At 46.2% G+C, this 18946-nt stretch overlaps 1 protein-coding gene across 3 annotated transcripts in view; it reads left to right on the top strand.

Annotated features, from left to right (window-relative positions):
* Positions 1–18946, top strand: part of LAMA3 (laminin subunit alpha 3) — a 250485-nt gene that overhangs the window by 229837 nt on the left and 1702 nt on the right. For all 3 annotated transcript variants that reach the window (XM_043444125.1, XM_043444124.1, XM_043444126.1), the window contains 7 exons: positions 567–720; positions 5906–6075; positions 10519–10702; positions 12388–12528; positions 15198–15357; positions 15470–15600; positions 17683–17776. In XM_043444125.1, the coding sequence (XP_043300060.1) occupies positions 567–720; positions 5906–6075; positions 10519–10702; positions 12388–12528; positions 15198–15357; positions 15470–15600; positions 17683–17776 (1034 nt within the window). The remainder of the gene's footprint in view (positions 1–566; positions 721–5905; positions 6076–10518; positions 10703–12387; positions 12529–15197; positions 15358–15469; positions 15601–17682; positions 17777–18946) is intronic.

The following is an 18946-nucleotide window of genomic DNA, read 5'->3' as shown; positions in this document are numbered from 1 at the left end:
TGTACTGTACCCGAGCGTCTCACTAGCTCTCTGTTTCACACGTGGTCGTGTATATGTGTCCGTGCCACTCCTCGAATTCATCCCACCTTCCCCTTTCCCCCACCTTGGGTCCACACATGTATTCTCTACTTCTGCATCTCTATTCCTGCCCTACAAATAGGTTCATCAGTACTATTTTTCTAGATTCCACATATATGCGTTAATAATTTCCAGGTGGCACTAGTGGTAAAGTACCCACCTGCCAATGCAGGAGACATAAGAGACTCAGGTTCGATCCCTGGGTCTGGAAGATGCCCTGGAGGAGGGCATGGCAACTCACTCCAGTGTTCTTCCCTGGGGAATCCCCATGGACAGAGAAACCTGGTGAGCTACAGTCCATAGCGTCACAGAGTCAGACATGGCTAAAGCGACTTAACACACGTGCACACACATACCCTGTACTAGGTGGAAACAGATGAGCGTTTAGCCAGAAATCAGGGCAGTAAGAATGTGTATGTTGGAAACAAATTCTCCCTGCCAGTGTGTCTTCCTGGATGTGTCAGAGTTTGTTTCCGCTGTCATTCCAGATCATCAGAGAGTCCCGAAGTCCTGGATCTGGCCAGTAAGTCTTCCAAGAGAGATGTGTCCCTGGGATTCTGCAGTTTAAATGAACCACCTTTTCTAATGTTGCTTAAAGGGTCCACAAGGTTTTACAAAGCCAAGACTTTCAGTATCCACCAGGTGAGTGTCAAGAATCTTGCATTGGGGTTTGCTTCTTTCGGTGATTCTCAGAATCTTCCTCGCTGGAGATGTTGGGGAGGAGTGTAGATCACCTTCTTTCTCCCATGGTAGCCAGTGCCTCCAGGAAGTGGGACTAATGGGTCATCCATAGTTGGATTATACCAAAATTATACCAAAAAAAGTTTTCTTTTTAGCTTCTCTTTTGAATCTTGAACACTTGGCAATTTTCGCAGCCCTGTAAACAAATAGAGGGGCTTCCCTGGTGGCTCACTGATAAAGAATCCACCTGCCAATGCAGGTTCAGTCTCTGTCATGGGAAGATCTCCTGGAGAAGAAATGGCAACCCACTCTAGTATTCTTGCCTGGATAGAGGAGCCTGGCAGGCTACAGTCCACGGGGTCACAAAGAGTTGGACAGGACTTATCGACTGAACTAAGAACAAACAGGACTTTGACTTCAGTTTCTCAGTATCTGCAGCTGATGAGCCTTTTCCTACCCACAGACATTTCTCTGTCTTGCATTCTATAACCGGATACACACATGCACCCAGGCCTTGCCATGACCAGTGTGACTTGACCTTGACAGCACATTAGGGACACCTGGGGAGTGTTTAAAATCCCAGTGCATGAGTTGCATCCCACCCAATTAAGTCAAATACTCTTGAGTTAGGTCCAAGCAATAGGAGTTTATAAAGCTCCTGGGTGATTCTAATGTTTAGTTCTAAGAGAGGCTGAAAGGAAATGAAATTCCTGGTTTGGAAGAGTGGAAGCATTATCATAAACTGAACACAGGGTTAGAACTTGAATTCCTAGCTCTGCCTGAGGTCAACAGTGTGACCTCATATCCAAGGTTACAGTTAATATGATTAATGGATAACGCTGAGCCCCTCCAATGTGCCAGGTGTTACACCGAGCTCTTTAAGTGGATATTCTTACTAAACCCTCACATAACTGTGTGGGAGAAGTACTATTATCAGAGAAAAGGATGCAGTAGCCTAGAAAGGTGAGCAGTTTGTGCAGGCTCCCACAGATGGAAAGCGGCATTGGAATTTAAACTCAGCCTGACCCCAAAGCTGGGGCCTTCTTGAGAGCAATGCACTTCCATTCAACTCACTTTTCACTTCGAGTCAACCACATGCTGCTTGTCTGTCAGTAATTCTCCCACTGCATGATGATTCAGGGGAGTTGCAGAGATAGTACATAAAGAGAAACATTTAATGCTATTTAAGAAGAAATATATTTCATAAATCCCAAAGGGTTGTCGTTTAACTCTTAGGAAGAGATCATCTGTAGAACACCCCCATCAGGAATGAAGTCAGAGTCATTTTTTTTTTCACTGTTAGTCTGAGAGTTACTGAGAAGCTAGATTAGCACAGTCCTGGTGGAGATGAATATGGACTCGAAGTTATTCAGGGGATGGAATGTATCAGATCATATAATAACTGAAGGTGGGTGGCAGAGGAGAGGCAAGAGTTAATATAATTCTGAGACAGCTAGTGCAGGTTACTAGGGGGATGGAGAAGTCAGTTATGGAGAGAGGAGAAGGACAAGCCTTTAGGTGGAAGGAGAATGAATGGAGTAGGTGGCATATTGAGTGACAGGTGCCTCAAGCAGGTGGAAAGCTGGTGGGAGACTGGCAGGTGTCTCTGGGGGCATCAGCAGAAGAGTGGCATGGGGCAACTGATGTGGGAGACCCAGTGAGTACACTGGATGTAATGTTCCCTGTTTCATGCAAGCCCTCAGATTAGACAGAATAAGAAACTAATTCTGCCTCCAAAAGCCCAAAAACAGAAGACCACCAGGCTTTGTGGTTAAATACTGGACTTTGGGGCCAGCCTTCCTGGGTTTGCATCAGGTTTTCTCACTTACTACTGGTGAGTAGTAAGTGTGTGCTCTTGAATAATTAACTTTTCTGTGGGTCTACTTCTTGCAGCATCAATGAGGATAGTGAGTGAATGCTTAGTCATTCAGTTGTGTCTGACTCTTTCCGACCCGGGGACTGTAGCTCACCTGGCTCCTCTGTCCATGGAATTCTCCAAGCAGGAATACTGGAGTGGGTTGCCATTCCCTTCTCCAGGGGATCTTCCTGACCCTGGAATCGAACCTAGGTCTCCTGCATGGCAGGCAGATTCTTTACCTGCTGAGCCATCGGGGAAGCCTTGTAAATGAGGATAGTTAATACAAGGCTATGGTTTTTCCAGTGGTCATGTATGGATGTGAGAGTTGGACTGTGAGGAAAGCTGAGTGCCGAAAAATTGATGCTTTTGAACTATGGTGTTGGAGAAGACTCTTGAGAGTCCCTTAGACTGCAAGGAGATCCAACCAGTCCATCCTGAAGGAGATCAGTCCTGGGTGTTCATTGGAAGGACTGATGCTGAAGCTGAAACTCCAATACTTTGGCCACCTCATGCAAAGAGTTGACTCATTGGAAAAACCCTGATGCTGGGAGGGATTGGGGGCAGGAGGAGAAGGGGACGACAGAGGATGAGATGGCTGGATGGCATCACTGACTCGATGGGCATGAGTTTGAGTAAACTCCGGGAGTTTGTGATGGACAGGGAGGCCTGGCGTGCTGCGATTCATGGGGTCGCAAAGAGTTGGACACGACTGAGCAACTGAACTCAACTCAACTGAATAGTAATATCTCATGGTGTTGTGAGGATTCAATGAGGTGATAGACAACACGTGGCACATGGTAGGCATGCAATAAATATTAGCTATTATTATTATCATTAAACACACTAATAACTTGAGAGGGACATGAGTGGTCTGCAGGCATTTTTCCTGCTACTGATCAGGGGCTGGGGGTGTTCTTTTTGGAGGAGGGGATAGCCAGACTGGGTCTGGAGTTTGGGTTAAATTTAGATGAGTGAATGTTGTTGCTCCACAAACAGAAGCCCAAAGCTGGGAGGCAGCAGGATGTGGTGGGACTCACAGGTACAGACACTTTGCAATGTTTTCCTCTCATCTCTCAGTTCTCACCATACCCGTACAAGAGCAGAATAAAATGCCAATCTTACAGGTCAGGAAATTGAATCTTAAGTTAAAAAAACTGCCCAAGAGCACTCAGTAAGTAGAGTTTGAATTAAAACTTAGGGCTGTAGAACCCCAAAGAATGTGCTTTTCATAGTCATGCGTCCTCTTTGTGTGTGTGTGTATGTAATAAAGTTTTATTAAAGTATAAAGGAGATAGAGAAAGCTTCTGACATAGGCATCAGAAGGGGGCAAAAGAGTACCCCCTTTGCTAGTATTAGCAATGGAGTTATATACTCTCCAATGAATCCAAAGAATGTCTGGAGGCTGCAAAAACCTCACCAGACCCACTCCCATAATTTACATTTTAAGATAACAGAGTTGGCCAGAAGGTTTAATCCAAAGATTGTCCTCAGGCAGGATACATCCTTGTAAAGACCAGACCTACCCCCATAATTTATGTTTTAAGATAACAGAATTAGCCAGAGGGTTTAATCCAAAGACTGTTCTCAGGCAGGATACATTATTGTTATATAATCCTAAGGAATGTAGAGGAAAAAAAGTAAAAAAGTTTGTCCTTTCTTCCTCCTTGAATATCCCAGACCTCTCTCTCCTTGGGGACCCCTAGACTTCTTATCAACCTGCCTAGGAAATGACTCTCTCATTCCCCCCTTTTCTTTTAGGAGAATTATGTTGCCTAGGGAAAAGGGGCGTCATTCTCTTTCTATAACTGCTTCCGAGCTGACAAGGGGCGTTGCCCCTAAATTGGTGAGGCAACATATTCTCCTAATCCTCATAGTGAGGATGTCTGATCCAGGGGCTCCAAGTAATAGTTGGAGGAAGCTGTGGCACTCATAGGAGCTCGGACAACTATTTGTAAACTAAAAGCTTTTAGACGGTTAGAAAACCCCATTATACAGTTACAGATGTAAGGCAAAATAGTCATTAAACCAAGTTAAAATCAAAATGAAAAGTCACGTTATGTCCATAGTTACATCAGTCCATCTTAAGGTTGTTAGATGTCACCAGTTTAAGAAGAGGCATCACATGCAACTGTTGAAGGTATTTGCAGACTTAGAGAAAGTCCTTTCCTTGAAGTGGAGATGTCCACCATGGGAAGCCTTCCACTGATGAAGAGGGGAGTGCTCCGCAGACCCAGCAGTTAGACCGATTGTGGAATGCAGCATCGGAGTGAGCCCAGGACAGGAAGGCATTGTCTTGAGGATCAAACGGCAGACTCAGGATTTCTGGAGTCAGCAGAAGTAGGTTCACATAGATTATCAGGCCCATCTTGTCCTGAAGGATCCCGGACGAGCCCCCAAGATGAAAGATTGTTGCTGAATGATAAGACGCGGGATTCTTGGCCTCCGGAGGAGACGAATTCAATCCGGGGCCAGAGACGAGGCTGGATCGCTCAGAACTTTTGTGTAATAAAGTTTTATTAAAGTATAAAGGAGATAAAGAAAGCTTCTGACATAGGCATCAGAAGGGGGCAAAAGAGTACCCCCGTCATGCGTCCTCTTCACGTGTGGTCTCTACAGGCTTGGGAAGCTCGGTGAACAGGGATGGTTTGGAGGAGAAAGGGGACAGGGGGAGGTGAACTCAGAACCACTCACTGGAGCCCAATCAGATGAGCCTTGGATGGCTTGATATGAGGTGTTTTGTTTTCTTTTTCTTTTCTTTTTTTTTTTAATAAAAATGGTTGAATGCTGCCTCTCTCAAGAACTACTGTGGTTCTTCTCTTGAGAACCACTGTGGGTCTTCTGAAGCTCCAGGAAGAGGAATGTTAGTTGTTCAGTCATGTCCAACTCTTTGTGACCCCATGGACTGTAGCCAGCTAGGCTCCTCTGTCCATGGGAATTTCCAGGCAAGAATACTGGAGTGGGTAGCCATTTCTTTCTCCAGGGCATCTTCCTGACCCAGGGATCAAACCCAGGTCTTCCGCAATGCGGGCAGATTTTTTACTGTCTGAGCCACCAGTGAAGCAAGCCCCCAGGCAGGGGAGGTGCTCTGGATACCTGCTGGTCCCATGTACCACAGACCTGTGTAGGATGGGAGCAACATGCATCCTCCCCCAGAATGAATTCATCCCTATTGAATTCAGCTCTTAGAATCAAAAGTCAAAACTGAGCAAGGCACTTAGCAAGACAGGCGTTCTCCACCCTTCCCCCAGATAATTAGCTGTCCTGATTTTTGGTTTCTCTCCCACACAGCCATTGCAGGATGCGCCAGCCATCTCCCCGAGGAGCTCGAAGGCATGGGGAGAGGCTCAGTCTTGCCCACTACTTCCCGGAGCCCAGACCAGCCACCGAGCCTTCCGGTTTGGGGACAGTCCCACCAGCCACTTGCTATTCATGCTTCCCCAGGATTTGCTGAAACCCAGGTATTATTTCATGTTCCTGCCCCACGCCAACTCAGACTCTGAGTCTACGTAGGACTCTATATATACTAGGGCAGGCTAACCGCCGTGATGTCAGGCACTTGCCACTGAGGAAGGGGCTTGTTGTTGTTTAGTCACTTAATCATGTCCAGCTCTTTGTGATACTATGGACTGTAGCCCGCCAGGCTCCTCTGTCCATGGGGTTACCCAGGCAAGAGTACTGAAGTGGATTGCTATGCCCTCCTCCAAGGGATCTTTCTGACCCAGGGACTGAACCTTTGTCTCCTGCTTGGCAGGCGGATTCTTTACTGCTGAGTCACCTGGGAGGCCCAGTGAAGTGGGGAACAACCATGTTTATGAAAAGAAGTGCCAGCCTGCCCAGCACACAGAGCCCAGCCACTGAAGCATCCTTCCTCCATGCGGCCAGAGGCACACCTGACAGGTGCTGCCCAGACCCTGAAACAGTCAGCTCGGCTCTGGTTTAGAACTGACAGTGTGCTAAAAATAAGGCTGATATGTCTTTCCAAAGCTGCTGTTTATTTCTGTGATACATCACCTTTCTTCTCCTGCATTCTACAGTCAGAGAAAAATCATTCTTTCAGGAAGACTTGGTGCCAGATAACATCATCTTTAGAGAATACGTTGGGACGTTTTGTGCTAACAAGTTGTATCTCTTTGGGGGAGGAGGGAATGAGCAGAGATATTAATTGTGTCAGGAAAAAAACAAAGGCGAGGCTTGTCATTTTCATATGATTTGAAGGTGACATAAATAAAACAGTGCCCAGAATTCTTTGGGGACTTATCTACCGAGGCAGAATTGCCCAAAAGTCAAAAAGACCTGGCTTTCTGATTTTGGCTTTCCATCCACTCGCTCGGCCGCTGGCTGCCTGTGTGACCTCAGGCCACAAGCCAGTTCAGGTCATGGGGATGCAGATGTCAAGATGAGATTAGATGCGCAAGAGAATGGTTGTTCCTGTGGAAGATAAAAGAGGGGAGCAGGAGCTGGTGGGGAGAGCCTTCAGCTGAGATGCGGCGGGGGTGCTGTGAAAGGAGAGGGGAAGGCAGACAGAGGCGGGAAGAGCCTCAGCAGGGACGCTCTGAGGAAGTCAGGCTGGCGGGTGGGCATCCAAGCAGAGATCATCACCAGTGTTGGCAGAATGGCCTGGCTCTTTTCTGCTGAGCTTGATGTGTAGCTGGGAGTCACTGGGTGCCACTGAGGTTCTGAGAGAGGGGCAGCTGGGTGCTGCCAGGCCACTGTGCCCCGGCAGTGGGGTCTCCTGAAGGGAGCTCTGAGGGGCAACTCCAAGGCCGCCACATGCTGCTCTTCAGCTTGTCTTATTATGCCACACTTAAAAGTGGCATAATTACACCTGCCTCACAGGTTTCCAGAAATTGCTCCATCTCTTTGAACCTCAGTTTTCTCAGCAGTTAAATAGGGTTGGTAATGCCTTGCTTGGAGGGAGGAGAGGTCATAGGTTGGAATGAGCTGGCCCTCGGAAGTGGGCTCAGTAAGCAAGTGTGTGATTCGCAGGCAGGTGTGAAAGCCGGAAAGGAGGGGGGTGCTGAGTGTGTGAAAGCCGGAAGGGGAGGGGCTGAGTGTGTGAAAGCCAGAAGGGGAGGGGCCAAGCTATGAAGGTGAGCCTCAGCCCTGAGCTCCAGACTCCAGTAGACTCGTAGACATTATGGAGATCCCTGATCTGGCAAAGTTGTGTCAGTGGGAGACAGGCAGACAGCAGAGGTGGTGACCCTCTCAGCTCTCAGCCCGTCCTGGGCCTACCCCGCTCCCCAGCGCTGCTCTCTCAGTCACGCTGGCCATGTCAACAGTCTCCCTGGGATGCTGCATGCACTGCCCTTTTTCCACCCTTCAGCCCCCCTCCCGTCTTCCCCAGCTCTGAGGCTGTTCCGCTAGCTTTGCACTCCCCCCTCCCTCCATGGCCCCTTCTCTCCTGCATTTTTTCTCAGCACATTCACTGTGACGACCTATCTGGCTTCCTCTGATGATTCAACCCTGGCATCTTCCCATCCAACACTGAATTATATACAATAAATGGAAAAAGTAATATTCTTAAAGGGGAAGTGGGAAAAAGTAATCCTTAGTACATATAATTTTAAAATTATTTTAGTCCCCAATATTGTGGCAATCAGTGTATTTTCAGGATCTTGCAAGATTTGGACTATTCTGTCATTCTCATCCTAATTTCTATTCTTGCAAGTTTGGTCTCTGCTTTAAAACTGTGTACCACCATTTTAGGGACTTCCCTGATAGCTTAGTTGGTAAAGAATCTGCCTGCAATGCAGGAGACCCTGGTTCAATTCCTGGGTCTGGAAGATCCGCGGGAGAAGGGGTAGGCTACCCACTCCAGTATTCTTGGGCTTCCATGGTGGCTCAGCTGGTAAAGAATCCGCCTGCAATGTGGGAGACATGGGTTTGATACCTGGGTTGGGATGATCCCCTGGGGAAGGGAAAGGCTACCCACTCCAGTCTTCTGGCCTGGAGAACTCCATGGACTGTATAGTCATGGGGTCGCAAAGAGTCAGACACAACTGAGCGACTTCCCCTTTCACCACTATTTTAACCTCTGGGTGAATGTAAAAAAAAATGCTTCTTTGCTCTCTGCCTTACCTTCTAATCCTCAGCAATAAAGACTCATAGCTGCAATACAATATGCCAGGATTTGAAGCTACTGATGTCTTTTTGGGGTGTTAGTCAGTTAGTCTTTTCTGAAAGAAAATTGCTTTAAGAAATAATGCTGGAAAGCAAATGTCAAGTCCAATAACAAAGCCCACATATGTGTAAAGTACTTTAATTCTGTAGCAAGTTCTAATATCCTCCTCAAATTGGCTAACCCTCCTTCTCCAAACCTCCACACTGACAGGCAGCTACACCGAGAGACATACTGAGCAGTGTCACCATCTGGTCGCTTTAATCTCACGAATATAGATTTCTTTTTCATTTTGAGGAACTCTACCCTCAAGGAAACTTGCAAATCTGAAGCATGAAAGTGCATCTCCAGGTTTGCTCAACCTCACAGTATTAAAAAGCAAAGAGATGTAACAGCGTCAGTATTTCTTCCACTTCCTGATTCTGCCTCCACATGTTTCCATTTACTTCAATTCAGTAACTGTTTCTTAGGGCTTCCCAGGTGGCAGTGGAGGTAAAGAAGCCGCCTGCCAGTGCAGGAGACAGATGTGGGTTCCATCCCTGGGTCGGGAAAATCCCCTAGAGCAGGGCATGGCAACCCGCTCCAGTATTCTTGCCTGGAAAATCCCATGGATGAGGAACCTGGCAGGCTACAGTCCACTGGACATGACTTAGCAAGTAAACCACAACCAGGGCATCTACACAGCACAAACCAGTCAAAGAATGAAACATCCATTGCTTCATTCTCAGAGCTCATCATGGTGCCTTGTACATATGACCCACTCATTAAATATTTGTTGAATGAATAAGTAAATGGATGAATGGATGTGAGTGTGCATAGAAAGTAAAGCTTGCTTAGCCACACGTGCCTATATGCAACCATCATGCAAAGGAAATTTAACTTTAACTCTTTGCTTTTACTGCATGATGCTTGCTTAATTCCTGTTCCATCAAAGGTGAGGTATTAAGGTCTGAGAAACATAAGGGTGGGCAAGAGAAGGTGAACTGGACTTCTGTGCCTCTGTGTTAAATGTGTCTTACAGAAAGAAGATGCCTACCCAATGCTTAACTCAAATCCTTGTTATTAAAGTTTTTCCCTGACTTTTCCTCACAACTTTCTTTTCTCTGCATGTATATGAAATAGAAAACATATTCACTGGGTTTAAAAATCGAGGCTGCTCAGTGAAATAAGCCAGTTGCAAAAAGACAAATATTGTATGATTCTGTTTCTATGAAGCACCTACAACAGTCAGATTCTTAGAGACAGAAAGTAGAATGGTGGTTGCTAGGCAGTGCGGGGAGGAGGGAATACAGAGCTGTTGTTTAATGTGTAGGGATTTTCAGTTTTACAAGATGAAAAGAGTTCTGGAGATTTGCTGCACAACAGTGAAGGTACTTAACACTTCTGAACTCTATTCTTAAAAATGGTTAAAAGATGCTAAGCTTTATGTTATGTGTATTTTACCATAATTTTCTAAAATGCAGATTTTTTTTTAAAGTAGGGCATCTTCCTCCTTGCCATTCACTGAGACTTACGTCGCTAGCTGAGGTTGTCATAAAACTTCCTCTTATTCCCCAACACAGTAAGGAAATTATACAACAAAACTTTTAACCGCTGAAAAACAAGCTTTTAAAAACTCCCAAAGAAATAGGTTGTTTAATCAATTACATGCCTTAGTTTATTCACTTAAATTATGGAGTAGTGGGGGGTTGCTCCTCACCCTCTCTCCTGGCTTTGGAGATTTGGAGAAACACGACAAACCTCTTGTTTTCCTTCTTTGCATTTTGCTCTCTTTCCCCTGCAGGTCACAGTTTGCTGTGGATGTGCTGACAACGGCGTCCAGAGGGCTCGTGTTTTATACGGGGACTAGGAACTCCTTTATGGCTCTTTATCTTTCAAAGGGACGGCTGGTCTTTGCCCTGGGGGCAGAAGGGAGAAAACTGAAGCTCAAAAGCAAAGAGAAGTGCAGTGACGGGAAGTGGCACACGGTGAGCTCTGGGGCTGCCTTAGAACCTCCCCCGGGGCCGAGTTCACTGCTGAGTAGCTGAAGACGGAAGTCTCAGCTTCTTCCAGGCAGGAGGGCACGAGCACTGGGAGAGCACGTGTGGTCAGAGGCACCGAGCACCCCAGCATGTCGGCCCCAGAGACTCCTGCACGTGCCATGCACGAATGTCATCCTAGACGCCAAGATGGGCTTTCCTCTCTGCTTCTTCAGATCCTCCCTGCCTCACAGCTCCGTGGACTGCTCCTTGCTTGTTCCCGTCCTTGCCCCCTTTACCATTTCTCTCCTTCAGGACAATTTCCAGGTCTCCAGACCCTTCTCTGAGTCTGGAATGCTTTCTCTAGAGCACAGGTGTAAGGGCCCACATCCTTAGCATCTCAGCTCTTGCCTAAAGGCATCCCGGGGTTAAAGAAATGCGGTCTAAGGCAAGTGTGTACATGCATGCTAAATCGCTTCAGTTGTGTCTGATTCTTTGTGACTCTATGGACTGTAGCCCACCAGGCTCCTCTGTCTATGGAATTCTCCATGGCAAGAATACTGCAGTGGGTTGCCATTCCCTTCTCCTGGGGATCTTCCAAGTCAGGGATCAAACCCAGGTCTCTTGCATTACAAGCAGATTCTTTACCATCTGAGCCACCAGGGATGCAGGGTGAGGCAGGCCCAGGTCATTTAAGCACTGGATTAGGTGAGGATTTGGGATTTTATTCTGAGTCTCTGAAGCTTTTAGAGAATCTAAAACTTAAAGCTGATCATGTAATGCTTTTTTTTTTTTATCTTTTTAAAACCCTCTTTAGCTGAAGCATTTATAAAGGAGCAAAAGTAGAAGACCAGATGGTTGCTGTTGCCTTTGGTTCAAGAGACCAAGGTGGGGGGGGAGAGAGTGGATGTGTCAGAAGGCAGAGCCCAGAGGGCCTCTTGACTCCTCTGGAAAGAGAGGAGTCAAGATGGAGTCCTGTGATTTTGGACCAGCACTGGGGTCAGTAGTGGAGATGAGACGGAGAAGCTGTGGGGAAGGTGGGTGTGGCTGGGGAAGAATGGTTCTGTTGTGAATATCCTTTGATTGAGTTGCCTGTCAGACATCCAAGCCCAGGTGTCAGTAGACAGTGGAGGCCAGCAGTCACAGCTGGGCATCTGCACTGGGGAGTCATTAGTGAATAGTCTGGTAGCCAGGAGGTGGCAGAGTCCACACCAGAGTCCAGGGATCCTGACTTTTAGCAAAGAGTTAAAACACTTGCTCCTCTTGTTAGACAAGAAGTAGCCCTCGGTCTCTTCTCCAGGACCCCTGCTCAGAGGAGCATGTGGCTTTCCCTGTCTCAGCTCTGCACAAACTCTTCCTTGCCCTGCGTTGCACGGATGTGTGTTTATTTATGACCCTTTGACTCTTCAGTTATTTGTCTTTTGTCTAAGTTTCCAGGCCAGCTATTTATTTTTGTTCACTTTTGAGAATTTTTTTTTAGTTCATGTTTTAAGCTCACTCTGGTTAATATCTAACATAATCTCACAAAATAAGGATGATGAAAAACACTAGGGAAAAAATATCTCTGATTTTTTTTAAAGCTACTTGAAGGGACAGAAACATTTTTTTTTTAAAAATTCCTGTGACCACTAATAAACTACAATGCCAGATGTTGAAGGTAAGAATACAGTTAACTTATTTTCTTTATCCTTAAGGTGACATTTGGGCAAGATGGAGGCAAGGGGCGCTTGGTTGTGGATGGTCTGAGGACCCGGGAGGGACGTCTGCCTGAAAATTACACCATCAGCCTCAGAACACCAGTTTACCTGGGATTGGCTCCATCAGGGAAACCAAAGGTAAATAGAGATGCTTCGGAGCCATAGATGAGAACAAGTCACCTTCAAAGTTTTATAAGATATTCAAGAGTATCAAAATTCTTTAAATTATTTTAAAAACTGAATCTGTGTTTTAATGTTATTTAACATGTTATAAGATAAAATTATCCCAAGAACCAAACTTGGGGAAAATTTGGGCTAAGGAGAAAGTTACCAGTCTGTCTGTCCCCAGAAGGAGGGGCACGTGCCTGGATTTGTCAGGTTCAAAGGCTCCGATGGGGTTGTGGCCACAGGGCTGAGCTCTGCGGGTGCCCCTTCCCTCTTCTCCTCCAGGAGGCCAGAGCCCTCACTGCCCTGGTTACTTGGGGTGGCCGAACTCACCCATGACTATTCTCCCAGATTTGCCCTTTTCGCTCATGAAGTGAAGATGGGCCTGTCAACAGCTCCAACCCAGACACTGTCTTCTGGCAAATACGCTACCAGACGCTCAGCCCCTCCTGCCCCTTCCCTCTCCACGGGCACCCATTCTGGTGTGAGGGAAGGGATCAGATTCCATTCTGGGCCGGAAATGGACATAATTAAAGCAGGGCACTTCTGCCAGAGTGGGTTCTAGACGGTCAGGCTGACCTGGCCTTGCCTGTGATGTCTCCACAGGGCTCATCCTGGCCCACTTGAGTTTTACACTGGGGTTTGGGCCAAAACCCCAGCCAGTCAAAGTACTGTTTTACTCTTTGTATATAGTAACTGTTATATATGTATCATAAGTAATATGTAACATAATTTATGTATTATCTACTACATTATAATGTATAACATATAATCTCTACATATATAATGTATACTGTATAATCTATACATATATAATGTAACACATGTATAATGGATAACATGTTAATTGCTAAGGAGGTTACTCATTGCTTGTTTTTCTTCAATCTCGGTACCTGTTTCTCAGAGAAATCACAGGACAGGGTAGCAATTCAGGGGCACAATTTGTATGCTCTTTGACTTGGATAAATCACACTCAACATCCTAAAGTCTGAGACAACCAGTCTCACCCCACTTACAACATCCTTTACATGCAAGGTCCCATTTACATGCCTGCCTTCACCCCGAGGATGGAAACCACTGAATCGCCCTCCTCCACGTCCTTACAAAGGGCGGGCAACATCCAGTCCCCCAGTGGCTATCTCAAGACACACAGCATCTTTGGAGATTCTGAGTTAGTTTATGGCCTGTCCTGGAGGCTCTGAGCATCATGTCAGATATAAGCTCATCATTGTTTATGACGGCAAATCTGAAGAAACTAGAAATTTCACAGGAGGCCCAATCAGCACTCTGTTGTTGACACCGACACCACATGCCTCTAGAATGCCATGGGATTCCCTTAAAATGATCATGTCTTGCATCTGTCATGTAGGATGTCAGAGTCCTAAAGGCATTTGCTCCACAAGAGCGCTGAGGGATTTTATTCAGCGATTTATTAACTTTTTGGAGAATTTCATGGAAGTTCTAGCTCCTCTCCCCGGGAAAATGCACTGGACTTCTGATATATAATTTAAGGGCTCAGAAAACCCCAGAAGCTCATCCCTGGGCCCCAAGTGAGGAGCCTTTGTTCCAGGCCCGGTTTGGGCAGTTGTGGGGCTCCACACAGGCCCTTTGATCCCATCCCCTGCGTCTGATCTTAACCCCTCCAGCGTTTGTGATTCGTTGACGGTGCACTGGGCCCAGCAATGTAGGAGCTTTTTTACACTTTATTATTTTGGGAATGTTTTGGCCTCTTTTATCAGTCAGCTGCCCTGCCTTAAGCTATCACACGGGCTTATGAAACTCTAAAGTATTTTGTACCTGCAAAGAGATGGGGAGATCTGTGAACTGCAAGGTGGAAATTCCCCCTTGTTGCAGCTCTGGTGGTGACCTGGGGTCAAGTCACCCCCTCTATTCTTTTTTCTTAAGCTTTTTATTTTATATTGGAGTATAGCCAGTTTATAATGTTGTGAGAGTTTCAGGTGAACAGGGTAGGGACTCAGCCATACATACACATGTAGCCATTCTCCCCTAAATTCCCCTCCTATCCAGGCTGCCACAAGACATTAGGCATAGTTCCATGTGCTATGCAGTAGGTCCTTGTTGGTTATCCATTTTAAATATAGCAGTGTGTACAGGCTCATCCCAAAGTCCCTATCTATCCCTTCCTCCCAGCAACCATAAGTTTGTTCTCTTAAGTCTGTGAGTCTCTTTCTGTTTTCTAAGTAAGTTCATTTGTATCATTTCTCTTTAGATTCCACATATAAGGGATGGCATACAGTTTTTCTCCTTCTTTGTCTGACTTACTTCACTCAATATGACAATCTCTAGGTACATCCATGTTGCTGCAAATACACCCCCCTCTATTCTTGATTCCACACCAGGTAGCCATCTCCACTACCCCTGCTCTCTGCACCAACACCCCTTGGTTTGGCAACACCTTCAAACTTTGACCACCCACGAGATACCTGGTATCCATGTTTTCTGGCACCATGGAGGGAGCCAGAATGGACCAGTCAGGCCCACCTGACTCTTGGAAGCAGGATGGATGGATCCCTCTCCTTCCTGCTTTTTTGAACAACTGCCCTCACCCTTGACCTTGGCTGCTTGTACATTTCTGGGAGCTGTGGGTCATGCAGTTTGCTTTCTCTTCTGCTTGGTTGCAGAGCCTCCCCCAGAACAGCTTTGTGGGCTGCCTGAGGAACTTTCAGTTGGATCTGAAACCCCTGGAAACCCCTTCTGCAAGTTTTGGGGTGTCTCCTTGCTTGGGTGGCTCTTTGGAGAAAGGCATTTATTTCTCCCAAGAAGGAGGTCATATCATCCTAGGTAAGGAGCAGTTTGGAAGCATTTCAATCTTCATAGCCTTGATTCTGAAGAACTTTTATCCTTTTTCTTGAATTATGATGGGTTACCTATTTCTTTAATTTTCTTTTGAAAGCTAACTCTGTGTCACTGGGGCCAGAATTTAAGCTTGTTTTCAGCATTCGCCCGAGAAGCCTCACTGGAATTCTCATTCACATTGGGAGTCAACCCGGGGAGCACTTATGTGTTTATATGGAAGCAGGAAAGGTACGTGGTCCTCTGATGACACGGGAGAGTGTGTGAATCTATATTAGAACCACATTCTATTTCTGGAGACCAAGGTAGGTGAAGTTAAGGTAGACTGGAATCTGAACTTGTATTTAAGAGACATAACTTCAGGGCTACTCTTTGGGTTTAGCAAGTAATTTGGTCATCATGTTTTCTGTTCTTCATCTTTAAAGTTGGGCAGATGCAAACAGGCTGGGCTGAATTTCAGCTCCACCACTTAGTTAAATGGCCCTAGGGAACTTAACCTCTTTCAGACTCACTTTCTTTATCTTTATAAAGAGAATAGGACTTCCCTGGCAGTCCAGTGATTAAGACTCTGAGCTTCCAATGCAGGGGATGCAGTTTCAGTCCCTGGTCAAGGAACTAAGATCCCACATACTGTGTGGCATGGCCAAAAAAATGAAAAGCTAAATTCAAATGTGGAGAATAATGCTTATACCTGAGGGCTTTCGTCCGAAAGAAGAGAAGCTGCTGTATACTCAAAACAGTTTCATTTTTCTCACCTCCCTTTCACCCTTGTCACGTGTCTCCTTTTATTCATAAGGGCAGGGCCAGGATTCATGGGATGGATTTTCTCACCAGCTGTCTACACTGTGTAACACCCAGGCCCATGGCCCTGTGTCCTCCGGGTCAGTTTCAGATTCCCCTGATCCTGTCTACACGGCGCACCAGCCTTTCTGGTCCCTGCAGTCAGGCCGGTCACCGGGTTTGCATCCAGCCTTCCTTCAGCTTTTCATGGATTCCTTCATCAGTGTGTGCTTCTGCTGCACCATCCTTCCCATCACTCACAGGCCTACTCCGTATCTTATTTCTACCCCCCACTTTTATGTCTTACCTTTTTAAAAAATATTTATTTATTTGGCTGCGCTGAGTCTTAGCTGTGGCGTGAGAACTCTCAGTTGCGACATGTGGGATTGGACCCAGGCCCCCTGCATTGGGAGCATGAAGTCTTAGTCACTGGACCACCAGGGAAGTCCATCTCTTATCTTTTCAAAAAAATCTCTTTAAAAGCAAATTCTTCCAGGAAGCCTCTCTCAATTAAGACCTTAAGGCAAAGATTGATAATAACGCCATTTTCTTATACCTCTATCCTTCCAGTTTATTAAACATGAGGGAAAACTCTCAGGATAAAATATAGTAGCCCAAACTCTTGGATGCTTTTTTTAATTAAGCTGCAGCTTGAAGTGTGAGCGGGCCTCTCGTGGGCCAGAGGAGCGAGTAGCTATGATTGAGGTGGTGCAGACAAGCCTCACTTCTCATGGGAGGGGCTGGGAAATGCCGCCAGTGAGACCTTCTGGATAGGAAATAATCCACCCCCCCGAAATCCAGACCTGGTAACCTTCCTAACTAACAGCTGTGATGCTGTTTAGCTTGAAAATTGCCCAAGAAGAGGCTACACTGTCTGAGGACCTGCAAATTAAGTGTAAATTATTTATCCACATGCTTATTTCAGTCCTCTCATTTCCTTGACCTTGATTCAGCCCATGGAGGATCCTGGCCCAGAGTGGGAACGTGGGATTCTGCACAGTAGCACATTGAGTGCCTGACCCTGGCACGTGCCCAGAGCAAACTCGGTCGGTTAGCCTGCTGAATTCCTTGGATGAGAACCCTCCTGAAGTCCTGTGTTCACGGAATTATATAAGAGGCTGGCCTTTTCAGCAGAGTGTAGGCCTCAGCCAGCACTTTTGCCTTCCAAATTTTACATGTCTTCCTAAACAATCCTACTGTCACATACTAATAACACAGGCAGGTCTTGGAGGCTAATCAGTAACCTTTGAGTCAATCTGATGGGATCGGTGTTGAGGGTCAGAGGAAAGCCTCCTTGCCTTTGGCATCAGGTTCAGGCCAGGCCCTGGGTTTGAAGCTAACATGCCTGAAAGGGATGCTGCAGACAGATGCTTATGAAGCCTTGGCCCCCACGTGACCACCTGGAACGGGAGGGGGCACCCATATTTCAAGGGCTCCTGGGAGGTCAGGGTGCAAGGGCTGGGAAGGGACATGGCAGGACATGGGCTCCACCTGCCTTTCTGAAGGAAATAGGAAAATGCATGTGTGTTCCAGGTCACGGCCTCTGTGGGCAGTGAGGCAGGTGGGGTCTTGACATCGGTGACACCCAAGCAGGCTCTGTGTGATGGACAGTGGCACTCGGTGGCAGGTATGATGTTCAGAAGCCTGTTGTTCACAGGCAGAAACAGTCTCCCTTCCCATCCAGACTTGAATGTCCCAACGTGGTCTCGGTTCATCCGTCCATTAGCATTTGACCAGGGTCAGCCCACCAGGCTAACATTCTGGGAACCTGTCCCTTCTCACTCAGCCCCAGTCATATTTACATAATTCTTGGCTCCAGTTGTCTGTAACACTTTGAGGGTTTTTGTTTGTTTTTAAGGCTAGCAAACTGATAAGCTGTGCTTTTTTTCAAGGTAGGATAACATTGTGACTTAGATTTTGGCTCTAAAGTCAGAAGTAACCAAGTTCAGATCTCAGTTTCAGCCCTTACCTATGAGACCTTGGGCAAGCTACTTAATTTCTCTTTATCTTCAGTTTTCTCATCAGCACAATGGAGATAAAAATAGTGATATACCTGCCAGGGTTGTGAAAATTAATGGTATAATGCATATAAAGTACTTAGCAGTATCCAATATATACTAAGTGCTCAGTAAATGTTTGCTCTTACTATGGTTAAAGTTCATTTGTTGGGTTATTTTTTCAACAACTATTTAATATTAAGGCCAAAGATTTAGACAAACCACTTGACAGAGAACAGGCACAGCCTCTCAAATTGAATCTGGTATTTTATGAATATCTTGCACATATGAGTTTGGTGATATATTAAACTGTATTGGCTGGAATACCAGGGACTTCCTTGGTCGCTCAGATGGTAAAGAATCTGCCTGCAATGCAAGAGGGCTGGATTCGCTCTCTGAGTTGGGACAATCCCCTGGAGAAGGGAATGGCAACCTACTTCAGTGTTCTTACCTGTAGAATCCCAAGGACAGAGGAGCCTGGTGGGCTACAGTCCATAGGGTTGCAAAGAGTGGGACACGACTGAGCGACTAACACTTTCTTGGCTAAAAGCGAACTCCGTTGCAGTTGGTTAAGGTTTTTAATATGGGAGGAGTTTTATTTAGAGGGTCAAAAGCCACAGTCTTTGGAGTCAGTTTTCAGAAGTCAGTCAGTGTCTTCTTGGAAGGAACCAGAGATCGTGGGAAAAGCTTTGGCCTCTGGAGCACAGGAAACTAGGGCTTAAATCCCAGCTCATTCAGTTTATAACAACTCCATCTTGTCAAGCTCCTCAGTGACTGAGGGAGATAGTCTTTTATCTGGG

This window comes from Cervus canadensis, chromosome 23 (assembly GCF_019320065.1).
Source record: "Cervus canadensis isolate Bull #8, Minnesota chromosome 23, ASM1932006v1, whole genome shotgun sequence".
NCBI classification, from domain to species: domain Eukaryota; kingdom Metazoa; phylum Chordata; class Mammalia; order Artiodactyla; family Cervidae; genus Cervus; species Cervus canadensis.
Note: the sequence above shows the minus strand (reverse complement) of the source record. Positions and strands in the feature narration are given on the sequence as shown.